This window comes from Hypanus sabinus, chromosome 8 (genome assembly GCF_030144855.1).
Source record: "Hypanus sabinus isolate sHypSab1 chromosome 8, sHypSab1.hap1, whole genome shotgun sequence".
NCBI classification, from domain to species: Eukaryota; Metazoa; Chordata; class Chondrichthyes; order Myliobatiformes; family Dasyatidae; genus Hypanus; species Hypanus sabinus.
The window spans coordinates 68,157,290-68,179,502 of record NC_082713.1 but is presented as its reverse complement, the minus strand read 5'-3'; the positions used below and the strand labels follow the sequence as shown (position 1 = coordinate 68,179,502).

Sequence of the window (22,213 nt, the reverse complement as noted above, 5' to 3'; positions counted from 1 at the left end):
TGACTCAAAATGGTGACAAGTAAAAATGGCTGGTTCTGTTATGGACAAAAGACAAAGTTGTGGAATTCAACATTGAGTCTGCATGGCTGTAAAGTTCCCTGGTGGAAAATGAGGCTATGTTTCTTATGTTTCCATTGGGTCTTGTTGTAACGATCCCAAAGCTCAGAACAGAAAGATCAGAGAGGGAGTTTGATGGAGGACGAAAATGGTGGACTTGAAAGTAAGTGCTGAAGTAGAGTGTTGTAGGCTTAAAGAGTGAGAACAAGTTGTTGCTTCACCTGGAAGGACGGCTTGGATCCCTGTTTTGTGGCGTGGAAGGGAAATGAGAGCAGAGGTGCAGGAAATAGACAATATGTGGTCAAGGGCTTTGTCCACTATAGGTGAGGTCATTGTTCGTACACTGAATCCGCATAGAGGTTCAGAGCATCTGTGTGTAATGTCTCAGAGACAACGTGAAGATCATGTCCAGTACAGTATGTGGATTAAAGATGAAAAGAACAAAGTTAAATCTTACAGAAAAATGTACATTCTGACTTAATGATTTACACTTCCATCACACATATCCTGTACTTAGAATTATCTGAGGTAGTGGGAGATGGGTGAGAGAATGATGTGTTGCTTGGGAGGTGGCAGTCCTGTTAATCTGCCAGTGCAGCTTCACCAGAAATATACAGCAGCCTTTCTAATGGATCTTTTCACAGCACTTTTGCGATAAATCAAGAGAATCCCCAAAATAAATCACAATCAAAGACACAGGTAATACAGGTCTAGATAGTCCAATCCAAAACTTGATGCAGTGGAACATTTTATGATGAACGCTAATGATTAGACCTTTATTTTAGACCTCACACTTGAATTATTTTTGATACAACTAATTTTTCACCTCCTTGAACAGTGAAATTTATAGACAAGATGAAGACCTTGATTTTGGCATAAACAGAAACTGAGCAAACTTGAATCAAAGTAAATAAAAACAAAGAGAGGGAGAGAAAGATCAGATTAAGTGAAAAACGGGAAAATGTTTACCGTATGGGTGAGTGAACTTAAACGGTTTCTATTGTTTTCTTTCTGGCCCTTCTCAGCTCAGGGACACAAATCATGTCAATTACAGGAACTCAAGACCAGAAACTCTAGGAAGTTTCATCCAAGCAATGTATCTAAAGGTTTCATGAGATTGAAGGAGATATTAGCAGGGAATCCCATTTTGTAGAATGCTGGCATCAGCATGTAGTGATAGTTCACAATGAATTGCCGTGTTTTAATGTGTAAGTTATGATGACTATGTACTTAATACTATTTTCCCAGGAATATCTGACACCAGCAATTGAATGGTACTCAGGATGTCAAAGTAGTTGATTGTGTACAATAAGCAGATGGAGAGAAAAAATAATTTTGTTTCCATAACCTCATACGTTGTAACAAGGATCCGAATAAAACTTCCAATATAAACAGCTGTTTTTGGATAAACATGCAGAGAAGAGTAGGTTTAATGATCATTGGAGTGTCTACTTTCTGCGAAGGCTGAGGAAACTCCATCTCCCACTGAGGAAAGTCGCCCTCATTACATTCTACAGGGGTTGTACTGAGAGCATCCTGAGGAGCTGAGTCACTGCCTGGTTCAGAAATTGCACCATCTCGAATCGCAAGACCCTGCAGTGGATAGTGAGGTCAGCTGAGAAGATCATCGGGGTCTCTTTTCCCGCTATTACAGACATTTACACTACACGCTGCATCCGCAAAGCAAACAGCATTATGAAGGACCCCACACATCCCTCGTTCAAACTCTTCTCCCTCCTGCCATCTGGGAAAAGGCTCCGAAGCATTTAGGATCTCACAACCAGACTATGTAACTGTTTCTTCCCCCAAGCCATCAGACTCATCAATACCCAGAGTTTGGAATGACACTGATGTACCGTCAATAACTCTCTCTGAGACGTAAAGGTGAGATATCAGCTTTTATTGACTGGAAGAAGGAACCAGCAGTGAGTGAACATCATACTACATCCTGGAGACTGAGAGGCCGGGCTCAGGCCTTGATTGCCTTTATACAGGGGTCTGTAGGCGGAGCCACAGGAGCAGTCAGCAGGGGGCGTGTCCAGACAGGTATTTGTATTTCACCACATTCACCCCCCCTTTGTTTTAAAAAGAGTCCCCATGTGGCAAAGTTTCTTACAGGTTAAGTCTATCAGTTGGTCGAATCTGTCGCAACGATCTACATAGCACCGGCTGTGATTGCACAGATGCCAGTGGTGGTGATTGCACAGGTGCCAGTGGTGCTTGCACTGGAGACGGAGGTTGTGCTGGTTCCGGCCTAACTAGGCGTCAGTGATCCCTCACACATGTGGTATACACGCCTGGTATATACGCGTACGAAATGCCCGGTATATGAGTGTCGTGAGGAGGGCCTGGTGTGCACGGTGTCACCTCGGGTACAGGGTTCATAGTTACCGGGGAGTGTTCAGTGTAGTGGTCTGCTGCTCCTGCGGGCGCCAGGTCGCGGACGGAGACTGTGTCCTCCCACCCATCAGGTAAGACCACGTAGGCATACTGGGGGTTCGCATGTAGAAGGTAAACCCTCTCGACCAGCGGGGAGTATTTATTACTCCTCACATGTCTCCAGAGCAACACTGGCCCTAGGGACGTCAGCCAAACTGGTAGGGTGGTCCCAGTGACAGACTTCCTGGGAAAAGAGAACAGGCGTTCGTGAGGGGTGGCATTGGTGGACGTACATAACAGGGAGCAGATAGAGTGGAGTGCCTCAGGGAGGACCTCCTGCCATCGAGAGACCGGCAACCCTTTTGACTTAAGGGCTAAAAGTGTGGCCTTCCACACTGTGGCATTCTCCCTCTCCACCTGTCCATTTCTCCGGGGATTATAGCTCGTGGTCCAACTAGTGGCAATGCCCCTAGCTAGCAGGTACCGGCACAGCTCGTCACTCATAAAGGAGGACCCTCTATCACTGTGGATATAGCAGGGATACCCAAACAGAGTGAAGAGCTGGCGCAGGGCTTTTATGACGGTTGTGGTAATGGTGTCGGGGCAGGGAATGGCAAAGGGGAACCGTGAGTACTCGTCGATAACATTGAGAAAATAGACATTGCGGTCGGTGGAGGGAAGGGGGCCCTTAAAGTCAACACTCAGTCGCTCAAAAGGGTGGGTGGCCTTGACAAGTTGCGCCATTTCAGGACGGTAGAAGTGTGGTTTGCACTCAGCGCAGATTTGGCAGTCCCTGGTCATCGTCCTGATGTCCTCCAGGGAGTACGGCAGGTTCCAGGCTTTCACGAAATGGTAAAATCGGGTGAGCCCTGGACGGCAAAGATATGCATGAAGGGTGTATAGCTGTTCGAGCTGTGAGCTAGCACATGTTCCCCGGGATAGGGCATCAGGGGGCTCATTGAGGTACAGGATATCATAGTTGTAGGTGGAGAGTTCTATTCTCCACTGCAAAATCTTATCATTGTTGATTTTGCCTCGCTGTTGGTTGCTGAACATGAACGCAACTGAGCGCTAGTCGGTCAGCAAGGTGAACCTTTTGCCGGCGAGATAGTGCCTCCAGTGCCTAATAGCTTCCACTATGGCCTGGGCTTCTTTCTCCACCGCGGAGTGCCGAAGTTCAGAGCCTTGAAGGGTACGAGAAAAGAATGCTACTGGCCTGCCTTCCTGATTGAGGGTAGCAGCCAGTGCGAAATCGGAGGCATCACTCTACTTGGAAGGGAATGGTCTCGTCCACCGCATGCATCGTTGCTTTGGCAATGTCCCCTTTAATGCAGCTGAAGGCCGCGCAGGCCTCAGCAGAGTGGGGAAAAGTGGTAGCCTTGACCAGGGGGCGGGCCTTGTCTGCGTAACGGGGGACCCATTGGGTGTAATAGGAAAAAAAAAACCCAGGGACCGTCTGAGGGCTTTGAGAGTGGTGGGAAGAGGGAGTTCTAACAGGGGGCATACGGTCAGGATCAGGGCCAATGACCCCGTTTTCCACGACATACCCAAGGATAGCGAGTCAGGTGGTTCTGAACACACACTTGTCCCTGTTATAAGTAAGGTTCAGAGCTTCGGCCACTTGGAGAAATCGTTGGAGGTTGGCATTGTGATCCGACCAGTCGTGACCACAGATGGTGATTTTATCCAGATAGGGAAATGTGGCCTTCAGTTGGCACTGGCCCACCATCTGGTCCATTTCCCTCTGGAAGACAGAGACACCATTTCTGACACTGAAGGGGACGTGCAGGAAGTGATAGAGCCTGCCACCCACCTCAAAGGCAGTGTAGGGGCAGTCCTCTGGGTGGATGGGGAGCTGGTGATAAGTGGATTTCAGATCTATGGTCGAGTACACCCTGTACTGAGCTATCTGGTTGACCATATCCGCGATGTGGGGTAGGGGGTACGCGTCAAGCTGCGTGAACCTATTGATGGTCTGGCTATAGTCCACGACCATCCTATTTTTCTGCCCTGTCCGAACAACGACCACCTGGGCCCTCCAAGGACTTGTGCTTGGCTCAATGATCCCCTCCCTGAGCAGCCGCTGCACCTCTGACTGAATGAAGCCCCTGTCCCCATGTTGTACCTCCTGCTTTTAGTTGCCACAGATTACAGTCAGGGGTCAGGTTTGCGAACAGCGATGGAGGAGGGATCTTGAGGGTGGAGAGACTGCAAGTGGTGTCGGTAGCGCAGCTGTCGGCGTGGTGCTGGGTGGAACATGTGGTTCGGTGTGTGTGCGCGGTCAGTAGCGGGGTATGTGATGAAGTCCCACCAAACTGAGGATTCCTGACAGTGAGTGGTGGAAGGGGCCCATCATATGCCATAGTCACACTTTATAGGTGGCTCTGGAAGTCCAGCCCCAAAAGCAGAGGTGCGCACAATTTAGGCATGACCAGTAGCACAAAGTTCCGATATTCTGTGCCTTGCACCACCAATGTCGCTACACAACCCCCCCGGATGTCTGTGGAATGTGACCCAGAAGCCAAAGTGATCCTCTGACTTACCGGCGTGTCATGAGTCCGCAGCGTTGCACTGTGTCCGGGTCAATAAAACTCCCAGTGCTGCCTGTGTCAAACAGGCAGCTAGTCCTGTGCCCCTCCACCAGGATGTCCATCATTGACCTTGCAAGATGGTGTGGGGCGCTTTGGTCGAGGGTTACGGTGGCCAGAGTTGAGCCGTTTTGGTGCCCGGTAAACACCGGTGGGTCGGGGGCGGGCCACGCTGACGCTGACAAAAATGGCCGCCCACATCTGGGCATGCAAGATGGCAGCCCCCATGTCTCACACAGGTCAGGGGCGGGGCATACTGACGCTGACAAAGATGGCCGCTCACATCTGGGCATGCAAGATGGCGGCCCCCATGTCTCAGCCGCAGCACTGCCCGACCCCGCTCGTAGTTTAGACTTACAGACCTTGGCGAAATGGCCCTGCATCCCGCAGCTGGAGCAGGTCGCTTCTCGCACCGGACAGCGTTTTTGGGGGTGCTTTTCGACTCCGCAGAAATAACACAGCTCAGGCTTTCGCCTGGCCGCAGCCGTGGTCGGGTTCAGGGAGTTCGTGGAATTGCGACTGGCAGTGGCGTTGGCGAATTCGCTAGCGGGAACCGGCGGGGAATCGCGCAACTGGACAGCGTCAGCGTTGTGCAGAGCAGTCTCCAGTGCGTCGGCCGTCTCGATCGCCGAGCGCAAGGTAAGATCGGCTTTTTCCAGAAACCTCTGACACATGTACACTGACCTCAGTCCTGTAACGGAGGCATCTCTTACCAGGAGCTCCGCATGCTGTTCCGCCATGTGTGTTTTGCAGTCACAAGTTCGGACGAGTGTCTGTAGGGCTCAGAGAAACTTGGCGCTTGACTCTCCAGGCCGCTGTCGTCGCATAGCTAAGCGATGTCTTGTGTAGACGGTGTTCACCGGCCGCAGGTACTGTCTTTTGAGGGCGTCCAGTGCCCCTTCATAGGTCGACAGGTCCCTGATAAATGAATAAACTTTTGTGGTGACCCTCGAGAGGAGAATTCTGTGCATAACGGCGGGTTCAGACACACGAACCTCCTCCAAGTATGATTGGAAGCATGCAAGCCAGAGTTCAAAGGCAAGAGCTGCTTCAGGGTCTTGGGGGTCCAAATCCAATCTTCACAGATATAAAACGGTTTCCATGTTTTAAAACTTCCAGTCAATAAAATTGATGCACCATCAATAACTCACTCTGAGAAGTAAAGGCGAGATATCGGCTTTTATTGACTGAAGAAGGAACAAGCAGTGAGTGACCACAATGCTACATCCTGGAGACTGAGAGGCTGGGCTCAGGCCTTGATCGCCTTTATACCGGGGTCTGTGGGAGGAGCCACAGGAGCAGTCAGCAGGGGCCGTGTCCAGACAGGTATATGTAGTTCACCACAGACACCAACTTACTGCCCTTTACTGTGCCTATTGTCTTGTTTATTATTTATTGTAATGCCTGCACTGTTTTGTGCACTTTATGCTATCCTGGGTAGGTCTGTAGTCCAGTGTAGTTTTTATGTTGTTTTACGTAGTTCAGTGTAGTTTTTGTATTGTTTCATGTACCACCATAGCCCTGAAAAATGCTGTCTCATTTTTACTGTGTACTGTACCAGCAGTTATGATCAAAATGATAATAAAAAGTGACTTGACTTGACTTGAGTATAAATATAGACCAGTGACAAACTATTTCATTAAATGAGGAATTTGATAAGACAGAAGTGAAAGCACTTTAGAATCAAAAAGTGAACCAAATTGTTGGGAGAAGGCATTTTTTTATGTTTTCATTTACAAAATGTGGGCGTCACAAGTGAAGCCAGCATTTATTGGCCATCCCCAGTTGCCCTTGAGAAGGTAATGGTGAGCTGCCTTCTTGAATTGCTGCAGTCCCCGAGGTGTAGGTGCACCCAAATAAGAAGAAAGTCATAGAGCACAATGTCATTTATAAAATGAATGAACAACATTAAGTAGTTTCAACACTTAGAGAAGGCCAGACTTCTCTAACCTAATCAAATCAAGTTTTGAATAATAAAGGTCAATTAAATGGATATGATATAATGATATTTTCATTTTAATGATGTATTAAACAAAAGACTTATTGCAAAGATTAATGCCTACCAAGTTAAATATAACATAATGGATAATCTTTAGATGAGCAACTGAACGTTTGCAATGGGATCACTCTCCACTCTACAGGTAAATAATATGAACGCATACTGAACTTAGACAGAATGGCATTGCCATTTAAAGCTAGGTCATATGATAGAACAAAGTAATCTCTGATATAGAATGTGAGGTAACATACACAAAATGCTGGAGGAACTCAGCAGGTCAGGCAGCATCCATGGAAAAGAATAAAAAGTCGACATTTTGGGCCGTGACCCTTCTTCAGGACTGGAAAGGAAGGGGAGAAGTCCGAGTGAGAAGGTGGGGGGAGGGGAGGAAGAAGTACAAGGTGGCAGGTGATGTGAAATCCGGAAAGGGGTAGTGGTGAACTAAAGATCTAGAAAATTGATTGGTGAAAAAAAGTAAAGGGCTGGAGCAGGGGAATCTGATAGGAGAGGACAGAAGACCATGGAAGAAAGGGAAAGGGGAAGAGCACCAAAGTGAGATGATGGACAGCTGAGGAGAAAAGGTGAACGAGGAAAATAGGAATGGGAATGGGGAAGGAGAGGGGAGGAAACAGCTACCAGAAGTTTGAGAAATTGATGTTCATGCCATCAGGTTGGAGGCTACTCAGACAGAATGTAAGGTGTTTTTCCTTCAGCCTGAATGGGACCTCATCATGGCAATAGAGGAGGACATGGACTGACACATCAGAATGGGAATGGAAAGTTGAATTTTAATGGGTACCCAATGGGAACTTCCACTTTTGGCGGATGGAGCAGAGACGCTTGATGAAGTGGTCCCCCAATTTATGACGGGTCACCAATGTAGAGGAGATTACATTGGGTGCACCGGATGCAATAGACAGGTTCACAGGTGGTGTTACCTCACTTGGAAGGACTGTTTGGGACCCCAAATAAAGGTGGTGAATGGGCAGGTGTGGCTAAGTCACTTGTAGGGCTAAGTGCCAGGAAGGAGATTAGTGCGGAAGGCCGAATGGGCCTATACCAACATTGCACCACAGCAGCAACGTATCTACTCACCTAGGTTACTCCAGCAACATCTCCCAAAACTGCAACTTCTGCCACCAAGGGCATCTGCAGTTTCTCCAACTTAGTATCCTGACATGGAAATATATTACATTCCTTTAACATTTCTGAGTCTAAACCTTCCTCCTGGTCAATTAATTTGGGCGACATATGCTGTCCTTGCCAGTGAGAGCCATATCCTGGAAAATTAAAAAAAGAAACATAGAAAATTTTGGTCTGTATCTTAAACAACAGAAAAGGTAAAAATGTGCGAGTATTTGAAGTGATTAGTTATGAAAGGAATTGGCATAAGAAATATTAAATTATTTCTAGCAATAACAATGAGGTAGAAATTGAATATATATTTCAGAAGCACAAGATGTGCAATTGTTTTTATTGAACCAAATATTTATTATGAAGTATATATTATGAAATACTCCCTGTGTCCACTTTATTAGATACCTCCTGTACCGAATACAGTGGCCACTGAGTGTATGCTTGTAGTTTTCTGCTGTGTAGCCCATCCACTTCAATGTTCAATGTGTTGTGTGTTCAGAAATGCTCTTTTACACACCAGAGTTGTAATTTATGGTTACTTGAATAACTGTTGTCTTCCTGTAAGCTTTAACAGTCTAGCCATTCTCCGTTGACCTCTCTCAATAACAGGGCATTTTCACCCACTGAACTGCTGCTCTCTGGATTTTTTTTTAAAGTTTGCACTAATCTCTCTAAACATCAGAGACTGTTTCTGTTGTGAAAATCCCAGGAGATCAGAAGTTTCTGAGATAAACAGACCATCCTGTCTGGCACCAACAACCATTCCACAGTGGAAGTCACTTAGATCACATTTCTTCTCCATTCTGATGCTTGGTCTAAACAACAACTGAACCTTGTGGCCATCTCTGCATGCTTTTAACCACATGATTGGCTTATTAGATATTTGCATAAACAAGCAGGTGTACAGGTGACTCTGATAAAGTGGTGACTGAGTGTATATTTCTGCAAATAACTTCAAAACTAAGTCAATCATAAAATATCCGTGTGGATAAGATAAACTTGGTGGATGAGTCTACTGAAGGTTTAGGGCAAGGATCACAGAAGAGGATTAAAGTAAATTGTGGAGCTAGCATGATCAAAATAAGCTAAGATTCTTCCTCCTGTGCAGAAGATTTTATAATTATGAACAAGTTGTCATCTGCTTTGGCAATGCCTTGGGAATGCAATCTATGAAATAGTAGTTAAAAATGTACAAGGTTTTCAAGGCAATATGTTTAAGAATCACTCTTCAAAATATGTTTTCATTTGGTTATGTAAGATGGATCTCTGGTTTGATAAGTCATAATGTTGACTTGTTTTGTTCTTATGGAAGAACATGCTATTGAATGTGACTAAATTAACACAAGATAAAAGTAAATTGATTCAATGGTAGCATGCATAAGGATCATGGTATCACCCTAATGTAACAATTTGAATGCTGCAGACTACTTTTAGGTTTCAATAGTTCTTTTGTTGCAGATATGAATAGTTAGTACTTTTTACTGTAATCAGAAATCCCTTTTACGATCCAATAAAGCATTATTCTCCATTTTATTCCATCACCTACTATTATTCTTCCATTTAGCTTTGGTATCTCTTAGAGTGGTAAAGCTATCAGCATTTGAATTGAGTAATAATAACAGAGCAATGGATCGGTATTTACCAGATTAAAGCCAAAATCAAAACTGAAATTGATGTCTTGTCAATGGTAACTTTATCTAAAATTGCCCATGAATTATTCCAGGTTTTAACAGTAAAAATGCAACAGCAAATATGTGGGAATCACATCAAAGTTCAAATATTTGCAGCTTTTGTTCTACATACAAGAGCGGGTACAAATTTAAACAAGAGATGGAAAGGTTAGCAATGAATCTTTTATGTCAAATGATGCAAATATTCAGCGGTGTTCTGGACGGTGAGTGCTCAAACATAGCTTTGTTTTAAATATGTTATTCTCTTGGTTACACAGGTATAATTGCCAACTGCTCCAGATGAAGAAAAACTTATTAGTTGTTGTAAACATGTAGAGGCCTCAGAAGAACCTGAACTAGCCTTCAAAATAAGAAGACATGATAAAAGAAGCTTATTGTAGGGAGGAGCGAAGTGATATATTTTGGTAGCAAGAAAAGTTGTATCTAAATGCTATAATTTTAATACGTTTACAGGAATAGAATCCTAATGGTATAAGTATATAAGTCCTCAAAGTAGCATGACAAATTAATTGGATTGTTAAAAAAACATATGGGAGCCTTGGCTTTAGTTCTGTAAAACCTTGCCTCAGAAGGGGTAATTTACCGAATTAGTATCTTGTCTCATGGATTTCAGTTATGAGAAGAGTCCAGAGAACTAGTGTAGAAGTGACTGATCAAAGGATGAAGATGGTGGATAAAAGAGCCAGAGTTAATGCATAGGAACAGACATACCAATAAAAACCTCTAGAAGTAACATATTTAGCTTGGGCTGAATAGAAAATCTTATGCAGTGGCATACACCTCTTCAGAATTGCAACACACACAAGAAACAGCTTATCTATTATTGAAGATTTGAATATTAATAAACCAAGTGTTCTAGTTCATGTACCTCAGAAATAACAAAAATGATTGAGTTAACCTATGTAAAGTGCAATTTCAGTATAGAGCATGTTCAGGATTAACCTTGGAATTCAAACAAAAAACTGCAAACTACTCACCTACCATTCTGCAAAATTACAGGGCGTAACTTTTGACCACAAGAACGTGTCTCACATAATTAAAGGGGCCAAAGAATGCCGATCGACACTTTGCCTTTGTATGGGGAAAAAAACTGATCAATAAACACTTCAGTGCCATCAGACTTTGGGCAGTCTTGGGTGCAAAATGTTCCGAACACCTACAGAGTATATAGCATTCCGGTATCCCAGGGAATAGCAAAGACAAAGTCCACTTGTGTTACCTTAACTTTGCCATGGACAGTGCCAAACCCAGCTGAGAAACAAGGTGGGTTCGGCTGGGGCTAGCAAACCCACCTCAGTCAAAAACCCCGTACTACAAAAACACCAACAGAAGCTCCAAAGAGCTCATCCATGGGAGAGGAAGGATCCACAAGATGGGCTATGCCTGGGGACAATTTGAAGGACTGGCCCAGGATAGAGGACTCTAGCAAGTTGCTGTTGGCAGCCCATGCCCTGGAAGCTGCAATAGGCTTAAGAAGAAGAAGAAGAAAATTCATTGTCTTCAAATGATTATCTGGGATAACAGCTGTTTCATTCATTTTGTTTTCAACAATCTCTTATTAACCAAAAAAAAACAGCAGAATCTTTCCTCTTAGTGCATATCTTTCAGGATGCTCAGTGAGTGAATTTCTCTTATGTATATTACTTAGCTATCCCTATCTAGCTATGGTAGATAATAGTCTGAACCGCCTAGTGAGCAATGAACTTGTTGAGCTCACCAACTGCCTCCCTGTTAAATCCAGTAAACACTGAGTCATCTAATTGGAAATCACCAGAGATGCACTTTGAATATGGATAAGCCAAAATTCTTGACAATCACAAGCATTTAAAATTTTGAAGGTCTATATAAAATTAAAGATAACAAATATTATTCAAACTATTTAAGGAAAGCTTAAAAAGAGATTAAAAAGATAAAACATAAGAGAACACTGGAAAACATAATGAAGAATTGAATCCAATGATGTAAAATATTCCACTTTTCACCTTATCCTCAAAGTCATATGTTTTTACCAATTCAGATTTGCTTGCTGTAACTGTGTCTTCAAACCAGGTAGAGGTTCAACAGGCAGATCTCACGACTTTAGCATTTTGAACCTGCAGAAGCCCCTCTGCTGCAAATTTCCAATGAGAAGTCTAATAGAGAACCCTAAGGGATCATCTACACAGTTAGCATGTAAACGCTCACACTTCTGACCAAAGCCAGTGAGGGCCAGTAAAGAAAATTGCAAAGAGAGATAAGCATACTTCAAGATAACAAATATTTTAGACAATTGGCTCCAAGAAACACAACTATATGTAGCAAGTAAGTTAATAAATCATTAATTAAAATGTTTATGATCACTCAATTTTCATTGAGAAGCTCAAGGAAAAGAAATGGCTGGTATTTTGATTAGCAACTGAGGATGATTGTTATTTTTGGATGGCATTCTATATGGGTGCACCCCAAACAAAGTTGTGTAGCGTTCCCTAAAGATCTGATGTGGAGCCTTATTACTATCAGAGGAGGCGTTGCTCCTTTCTATATGACAATAAAATATAAAATATACCTGAATATTAATTGTTTATATTGGGATATCATGAAGTGATGTGAATTAGTTATCCATTCTGCTACCTTTAATATCCCTTAAATATTGTGATTTTGTCAAAAGAATTTTAATTAAAATATGATATTAAAGTCATTGTTTTCCAACAGCACAGTGCAAGAACTGCCATAACCTGAAATAGATCCATGGAGTTATAGAGTTGTACAGCACAGAAACGCAACCTGAGGCATCATGTCCATATCAACCATTGTACTTATCAACACTAATTCCATTTGCCTGCATTTAGTCCATAGCTTTCCATGTCTTGGCAATTCAACTGCTTGTCCAAATGCTTCTTAATTGTTGTGACAGTAATTGCTTCCACCACCTCCTCAGGGAGCATGTTCCAGATTCTAACGAGTCTTTACATGAAAAAAAATCTTTCTTCGATTTCCGTTAAGCATGCTACCTCTCACCTCATACCTATATGCTCTTGTTTAGACTCTCCCACCACAGGAAAAAAGATCCTTCTCCTCTGCTCTGTCTGTCCTCCTCATAATATTACATGCCTCTATCATTTCGCCCCTCAGCATCCTCTGGTTCAGAGGGGGAAAAAACAGGATTCTGGTTACACACACAAAATGCTGGTGGAACACAGCAGGCCAGGCAGCATCTATAGGGAGAAACACTGTCGACGTTTCGGGCTGAGACCCTTCGTCAGGACTAACTGACAGGAAAGATAGTAAGAGATTTGTAAGTAGGAGAGGGAGGGGAAATGGGAAATGATAGGAGAAGACCAGAGGGGATTGGGTGAAGCTGAGAGCCAGAAAGGTAATTGGCAAAAGGGATACAGAGCTGGAGAAGGGAAAGGATCATGGGACGGGAGGCCTCGGGAGAAAGAAAGAGGGATGGAGCACCAGAAGGAGATGGAGTACAGGCAAAGTGATGGGCAGAAAGAGAGAAAAAAAGGAGGGGGTGAAAAACTAAATATATCAGGGATGGGGTAAGAAGGGGGGAAGGGCATTAACGGAAGTTAGAGAAGTCAATGTTCATGCCATCAGGTTGGAGGCTACCCTGCTGGTATATAAGGTGTTGTTCCTCCAACCTGAGTGTGGCTTCATCTTGACAGTAGAGGAGGCCATGGATAGACATATCAGAATGGGAATGGGACATGGAATTAAAATGTGTGGCCACTGGGAGATCCTGCTTTCTCTGGCGGACAGAGAGTAGGTGTTCAGTGAATCTTGACAGTAGAGGAGGCCATGGACATGTTAACTGGGCCATCAATTAATCAGGGCAATAGCTTATTTGGGACAACTCTAAAAGAACATAAACAAATCAAGAAAATAACAAGAATTCCCTTCATTTATTTGGGACACTGTGCTGCTTAATTGGGGCAGGAGACTATTGCCTAACAGTTTCTAACTAGCATCAGTCACATGCATTTGTGTGGCCATTAGACACTACATTGTGCTTAGGGTAAATAGTTTTTAAATAGAGTCAGTTGTGTGTGCTTGTGTTATTTTATCCATTTGCGGCAAAGGGCACCAATTCAAAAAGCAGAGACATTTGATAATTTTATGTAGTCACTAGTTCTGAATGTGAGCTAGTGGTCCCTTCAAAACTAATCAATAAACTCAAAGACCTAGGCCTCAATACCTCCTTGTGCACACCCCAGTCAGTTCAGATTGGCAACAGCATTTCCTCCACATTCACCATCAGCACAGGTACATCAGAAGTCTGTCTACACGCTTTATTCTGATGACTGTGAGGGTCAGTACAGCTCCAATGCCATATTTAAGTTTGCTGATTGTACCACTGTTCTTGGCTGAATCAAAAGTAATGACATATCAGCATGTAAGAGAGAGACTGAAAACCTGGCTGAATGATGCCTCAAGAACAACCTCTCACTCAATGTCAGAAAAGACCAAGGGGCTAATTATTGACTGCAGGAAGAGGAAACGGGTCCACAAGCCAAGCCTCATCAGGGGATTAGAGGTGGAGAGGGTCAGGAACTTAAATTCTTTGGTGTTATTATTTCCTGGGTCCAGCACATAAGGACCATTACAAAGAAAGAACCTCTACTTTCTTAAAGTTTGTGAAGATTCGGCATGTCACGTAAAACTTTAATGAACTTCTATAGATGTGCGGTGGAAAGTATATTGACTGGTTACATCATGGCGTAGTATGGAAACACCCATGTTCTTGAACAGAAAATCCAAGAAAAACTAGCAGACATGGCCCAATCTATTATGGGTAAAGCCCTCCCCACCACTGAGAACATCTACATGGAACAGTCACAGAAAAGCAGCATCCATCATCAGGGACCCCCGCCATCCAGGGCATACATTATTTACTTATTTAGCAATAACATCGATTGGGTCCTTCTGGCCCATCAAGCCCTACCACCCCAACAACCCTAAACAAGCCTGATTAACCTTAATTTAATCACAGGTCAATTTACAATGACCAGTTAACTTACCCAACATGTCTTTGGACTGTGGGAGGAAACCAGAACTCCCAAGGTAAACCCATGCATTCTAAAAAGAGGACATCTAGAGACTCCTTACAAATGGCACTGGAATTGAATTCTGAACTCCCACACCCCAAGCTGTATGCAGGTCTTCAGAACTCCTGGTGTGGCCTCTCCAATATTTTATGAAGTTGTAACTTTTCACCTCCGTTCCAATATTCTCTGCCAATACTGATGCAAGCAATTAAGCCATATGCATTTTTCACCACATTATCTACCTGTGCTGCCATTTTCTGGGTCAGTGCGTGTATTTATATAATAGGGATATAATGTTCCACAGGTCAACAACACTTCCTGGGGCCATACCATTTAGTGTCTTTCCAAGATTTGATTTTCCAAAGTGCATCACTTCACTCATGTCAGGTTACATTATATCTGCTATTTCTCTACAAACTTTCCAGTTGATCAATAGTATTCTGTAGCCTAAAACAATTCTCACCATCTACAACATCAATATTTTTCATGTCACCTGCAAATTTACCTCACCACATATTTTCATGCCATCTGCAGCAGATCATTGGAAAACATCATTCATTGTATAATCAGCAGTGGCATGCTGGAGAAACATATTGAATTACTAAATCATATAGACTCTCAAATCCCAGGCTTACATTTTGTCTCAGCTGAGCTAACTGATCTCTATTAGGTAAAAATAAAGGGTACATAGACAACCTCAATCGCCCTGGACCATAGAAGGGATTAATGACAATAAAGCAGCTGCCTTTATGCAACGTTGCCTTTTATCAGAGTCATAGTGTTATACAGCATAGAAATATGTCCTCAGCCCACTCATCCATGCTAGCCAAGTTGCCTGCCTCAGCTAGTTCCATTTGCATGCATTTTGCCTACATCTTTCAAAACCTTTTCTATCCATATGGCTGTCTAAACACCTTTTAAACATTGTAATTGGACTGCTTCTACCACCTCTTCTGGCATCTTGTTCCACATACCTATCACCCTCTGTATGAAAAAAGCATTACCCCAAGTAACTTTTAAATCTTTCCAGTTTCTCCTTTAACCAATGCCCTCAAGTTTTTGACACCCCTACCCAGGGAAAAGGACTGTGATCATTCATGTTATCTATACCCTTCATGACTGTGCCTGTTGTAACCCATCAGCCCACGATGTTCCACCTCTTACTCATACCGTGAAGTGTGGAAATATGACCTCGATAGAAATGAAATCAGAAAGAGGAATTAAATCACGCTGTTGACTCATCATGGTCTATTGAACATTATCTTAAAAATTTTGTACCTACTCCTTACTTTGAAAGAGTGGCAGAGGTTGAAGCCATTACACCAATGCTTGCTGCCAACCATTATTCTGGGTAAGGTATAGAAGGTTGCCAGCAAAACAGAAGCAAGAATGTCAGTAGTTTCAAAAGCAGAAGGTCGAATGTTAAAAGAAAATCGAGCCAAGGTCATAGCAAGGTAAAAGCAAGCTCCACTGGAGCATTGTAAACATGGGACTATGCAAACCTGAAGGAAAGGCCTAATTACTAATCAATTAAGTTCAGTATAGTAATGCACAAGACTTAATAACAGAATACTCTAGACAAGAAAAAATTGTTTTGAAGGTCTTTCATTCCAAATTTTAAATCCTTGATTGAAACATGTTAAATTGGATTGTACCTTACATCCATTTATTCTTCTGCACTGGGGATATTTCAAGTTCAAATTAGATCTCAGAGCCTACAAAAGAGCTATTTGAATCAGTCATCATTTATAATTGAGTAGGTGTAAAAGATGATGAGGATTTAAGGGGAAAAGTTCATACATTGTGCCTTACAATTCATGGACCGCTGGTCCAGAAAGGCTTTAACTTTGAGCTATAACAGAAACAGAGTAATATAAATAGTTTTGCCATTAAGCACCCAACACTAAAGTGCTAATCCATTCCCTTCCTTCTAAACTAATAAGAACAATAAGAGATTCTACACTGAGTGTGATAAAGTATTTGGACACTTGCCCTAGCAGTACTTTAGTGACTCTAAAACCCAAAGTCAGATGCCTCCCTATGAAATGAGCTCACACAACATCTTCAACTATTCCTGCACTTGCGATCCCACACTGCTTACCCTCCGTTCCCTGCATACTCCTACTCCTCTTGCTCTGCAGCTACTGCAAGGGTTGTGTCCATGTGCTTGCCAGCTTGTAGAACACACAAAATAATTCCAAATTTGATGAATTTCTTTGTCCATTGTAATGTGGCCTCATGTTGGTCTAGGCAGCAGAAGCAATACCTGAACATTCCAATAAATCTTCTCTAATGTTGTAAAAGATCGTGTGCCTCTAAGCACATCCTGTTCTTGTGCATGGTTATCTACTGCAATAAATAGGGTATTTCCAATACAGAATCTGACAATGTAACTTCAAAATGGAGGACACAGCAGACATTCAAAAAACAAATAAGCTATAACTATTACAATATTGTTGATATAATCAGAGAAGAGGCATTAAAGAGCTATGCATAGTTAGAAACAGATATTGCACCTGCTTGGTTGAAATCTAATGCAGACTATCAAAAGAAGCAAGTGGGAAAATTGCAGAGGCCCTTGAGCTTCCAATTTTCTCTGATTATATGAGTGCTGCTGAAAGACTGGAGGACTGTTTCCTAATAAAGGAAGGAGCATTAAAATGAGCAACAACATGCTATTTAGTCTAACTTTGGTAGTGGGCAAATTGTTGGCATCAGTTCTGAGGGGAAGTATAAAGCTTTGTTCAGAAAGGATTCATCAAAGATTTATTAAGGTCAGACTAAATTGAATTTTATGCAGAGGGCAAAAGGAGCGTCAGTGAGAGAAGTACTTTTGATAGCGTCTACATTGATTTTAGTCAAAGTCCCACATGGCAGGTTGATGAAACAACTAAAAGGCAAAGGACAAAATAAATCCAAAATTGACTAAGTAATAGGAAGCAAAGGGTAAATATTCCTTTCTGATTGCAAAACAGTTACCAGTGGATTCCACAGAGCTAAGTACTTGGTGTCATCAAGTTTGTGGATGATGAGTTAGAGCACAGAGGGGAAGTGGAGCAGCTGGTGGAATGGTCTGAGAATGATAACCTAAGTCTGAATGTGGAGAAAACCAAGGAACTGACTGTGGACTTTACAAAGGTGCAGATGAACCATCTTCCTCTATTCATACGTGGCTCCTCTGTTGAGAGAGTTAAGTGCACCAAGTTACTGGGAATTCACATCATGGGCATCCTCACCTGGTCCATCAATATCACCTCCCTGAATAAGAAAACATCGCAGTGCCTGCACCGCCTGAGGAGATTGAGTCTCCCACCACCACCTTAACTAAATTTTATAGGAGCACCATTAAGAGCATCCTGACAAGCTGCATCTCCGTCTGATACGGGAGGGGATCAGCAGAGTATTGGACTGGAAGTCCCCTACAAAGAACTGTGAGAATGACCCAGAGGATCATTTGGGGCTCCCTACCATCCATTAGAGACATTCATCAGGAGCTCTGTGTATGCAGTCCCTTAGTATTATCAAGCATCCCATCCATCCACCCAGCATCTTCTTTGACTTTCTACAATCAGTCAGGATTCATAAAGACAAGAATGGTCAGAATGGGAAATAGCTTCTTCTATCAGGCCATTACGTTTCCGAAATCCCTTCCACATCACATTTGACGTGTCACTGGATAATTTGTACTGTGCCCTACAATATTTAGTTTATGCACTTTATTTATTTATGCATAATTCATTCATAGATTTAATTCTTACTTTCTTAAATCGTTGTGTGCTACATGTGTATTATGTGTACTACTGTGCTTTACACTCTTGATCTAGAGAAACATTGTTTCATTTGGCAGTATATACGTATATAGTTAAATGACAATAAACCTAACTTGACTTGACTTGGTCCCTTGCTTTCTATAATTTACATAAATGATTTAGACTTAAATATAGAGGGATCACAGAGAAATTGACATTTTGGATGACAATATGGAAAAATGTTTTAGATTCCAAGTAAATGCAGATGGCCTGATCAACTGGGCAGAAGAATGATAAATGGAATTCAGTCACTGGAAAAGTGAGCTCATGCATTTACAAAGCAGCAATGAGGCAGGACAATATACAATAAATGCAAGAATATTAGGATGCATGGAGGAACAGAGTGATCTTGGGTTCCTTAAAGGTAGCATAGCTCATCAATAAGGCAGCTAAAATACATGCAGGACTGTTCCTACATTAAGTTATAAAACTTGAGAAGTAATGCATCAATTGTATATTAATTACAACACAGACTAAATACAGCATCTACTTCTGGTTATCATAATGAGGAAGGATAGAACACAAGGAGGTTTACAAGCAGGTAGTCAAGACTGTAAAACTGCAACTTTGGAGAAAAATTGGAAGAGTTAGGATTGAGTTATTTTGAAAAGAGGAAGCACAAGAAGATTTAATTAAGCTGTATAAAATCATAGAGTTCAGATAAACAACTAAGAAGGAAAAACCTAAAGGCATAGATTTCAAATAATGGTGTAAGGACTAGAGGGAAGATGTGAAAATTGTTTTCACTTAGAAGGTGGTAAAGAAGTTGGTGTGGTAAACACTGATAGAAATATAAATCCTCAGATGTGTACTTGAAAAGCTATGATGTGTGCATGGTTGTTGATCAAGTGCAAGAAGGTAGGATTGGACTAAGCAGGTCTTTATTCATAGCACATAAATGATGGGCTGCATGGCCTCCCTTTTCTTAAATAGTTGTTTAATGATCTTCAACGTATTGTAAGAGACTAGCAACAGAATCAGCCAATGAAACACTCTAGTTCAATTGCAACCACACACATTTGGTGCTAATCATTTAATTGAAGGGCAGTTTTATGTTCTGCATTCTTGAAGTAAAGGGTTAATGCAGCAATGTACAGCAAATGTGAAGTATCACTGTTTTCCCTTCAAGCAGTTTGTAAGACTGAACAGAGAAATTGATGGTGATCATGATTTTTCTTTACAGCTTTTGTCAAATTGATTTTGCTGCTGCTTTGTGGCTACAGCACACGATATATCTTTGTGAAAACATCCTTAGAGAAACAAAGGATCTGGAGGTATGATATCCCACTCATGTACATGAAACAGAACTGCAATCTATACATAATTACCAGTTGGGGCATTGAGGTGAGAGATTTTTTGCTTCTTTGTATGTCCTCCCATTCACCCTTCCATGAAGAACAAGAGAAAAGATTATTAATGTCACACTTTATCATGTATAACTGGACAGGCTAGGTTTGTTTTCCTTACAGTGGCAGCAACTAATGGGTGATATGATAGAGGTATGTAAATTATGAGTGAAATAAATATAGTAAATAGTGGGAAATTTTCCCCAAAATAGACATCTAAAATGGGAAGCATATGTTTAGGATACAGAGTTAGATATTTACAGGGGTTCTGAGGAAGAAGCTGTTCTCCGATAGTTGGAATGTGGAATGCATTGCTGAATGGGTAGTGGACGCAGAAGCTTCCACCATTGTTCCATTAATGACTTTATTTCTAGGAGCACTGCTGAAAAAGGCAATATCTAATAGCAAGGACCCCCATCATCTGGGTCATGTCGGTTTATTATTGCGGTTATCAGGCAAGAGGTACAGAGTCCTGAAGTCCCACACCAGCATGTTCAGAAACAGTTACCTTTCTTCAGCTGTCAGGTTCATAAACTTACCTTCACAATCCTAACCCTACCTCAGCAACGGAATACTATGGGCCTCCTCTTGCACTCCCATGGACTTGTCTCTGATTGTGCCTTTGTTTTGAGCATGGTCTTGTTTTTGCAAAATCTTCTTCTCACTGTTTGTCCTCTCTGTCTTGTATAATCTATTTGCAATTAATATTCTGCCTGTTTTCTGTGCCAACATATCCATGAAGCTGCTGCAGACTGGTTTTTCCTTATTCCTGTACTTCATCATATGACCCACATAGCAACAGACTTAACTTGACTCTCACAATATTTAAGAAGTATCTGGAAGAGCACTTGAGTCATCAACATAAATGGTTAGGGACCTGATTCTGCAGAATGGGATTAGCATAGATACAAACTGGAAGTTTGGTATAGTATACTGTATGACTGACTCTGTTGGTTCCAGAACATATGGTGAAATCTGTAAGTACAAAACGATACTCCTGCTGAGTGATTCCTACTTGGTTTGTGTTTATTTCAGATTTCCAGCATCTATTTGATTTTTAAACAATAATTTTGTCAATCGTAACTCCTATAAATCAACTATCAACAAACCAGGTTCTATTAAACTGTACAGGCAGCCGTAGTGCCTTCCATTGGTGAATTATGAGTTCTCTGAGCAAGATTGCATGATAATTGAACCACAATTTACCAGCCAAGTGATGCAGCCCCTGTGTTCACTCTTAACCTGCCTGCCATCTCCATGGAGTTTAGAAATTTTCCATCACCTTTGGGGTTTCCTCCAGGTGCTATAGTTTCCAAATATGTGCACGTTGGTTGGCTAGTTTGCCACCGCAAATTGCCTCTGGTGTTTGGAGGAAGTGGATGAGAATGCAGAGAAAATAAAATGAGATATTCAGTATGGGGGATTAGTGTAAATGGGTGCTTTATGGTTGGCAGGCTTGGGAGGCTGAAATTGCCTCTTTCTGGTTGACAATGGCATTGTTTCACTATTCCACATAGATTGACATTATAACCTGCCAAACCTGTGACAGTACACACTCGACCACACCAGTTTCCGGGATTTAGACGCTCCCATTCTCCGGTGTGGATAGCTGGTGTGGTTCTTTTAAAGGTTCTGGCTTGCTCCGCTAATTAGTGGTCAGGTTGGCACAAAGATTTTGACATTTAAAGAGCACCTAAACTCAGGTTTAGTGCTCAATTGTCAGATTGACTTTGGATCAGTCTCTGATTGTGTTCAGGATCTCTGTCTCATTTGGATTCTCACCTAGTCTCGTCATGTTCTCATCTAGCATCTAGCCAATCACTGCTCTTGTCTCAGTCTTGAAATCCTGTCTCAATTCCAGTCCTGGATACTCTACCATCCTCATCTAGGACTCTCGTCACAAAACCTGCATACTCCCTGTGCTGCATTACAAATATTGTCTGCACTACCGTTTTACCAACAAGGTCATTGCAAGTTGAGTGACCAAAACAAGCTCACCCTGCACCCAAACAACAGGTTGGGGATATAAGAAATAATCTGACACAGTTAAGTTCACATACTTGTGCTCCATGTAGAGCTCCAGAATTGACAAGACAGATGGTTTTATTTTGCTGAGATGACAGAGAGAATAATAGAAGCCCTTTCATCCAGCACCTGTGGAAATGAAGTTACAAACT

At 42.3% G+C, this 22,213-nt stretch overlaps 1 protein-coding gene across 10 annotated transcripts in view; it reads right to left on the bottom strand.

The window, feature by feature from the left end:
* Nucleotides 1–22,213, bottom strand: part of LOC132398212 (uncharacterized) — an 89,126-nt gene that overhangs the window by 4,068 nt on the left and 62,845 nt on the right. For 4 of the 10 annotated variants that reach the window (XM_059977317.1, XM_059977316.1, XM_059977319.1 and 1 more), the window contains 2 exons: nt 8,119–8,303; nt 3,627–6,302 (listed from right to left, as the gene is read on the bottom strand). The exons of 3 other annotated variants lie outside the window; for them this stretch is intronic. In XM_059977317.1, coding sequence (XP_059833300.1) covers nt 4,976–5,764 — 789 coding nt within the window. In that variant the 5' untranslated portion in view covers nt 5,765–6,302; nt 8,119–8,303 and the 3' untranslated portion in view covers nt 3,627–4,975. Of the gene's footprint in view, nt 1–3,626; nt 6,303–8,118; nt 8,304–22,213 lie in introns of those variants that run through there. 3 more of the 10 variants (XR_009513582.1, XR_009513583.1, XR_009513584.1) reach the window with 1 other exon arrangement.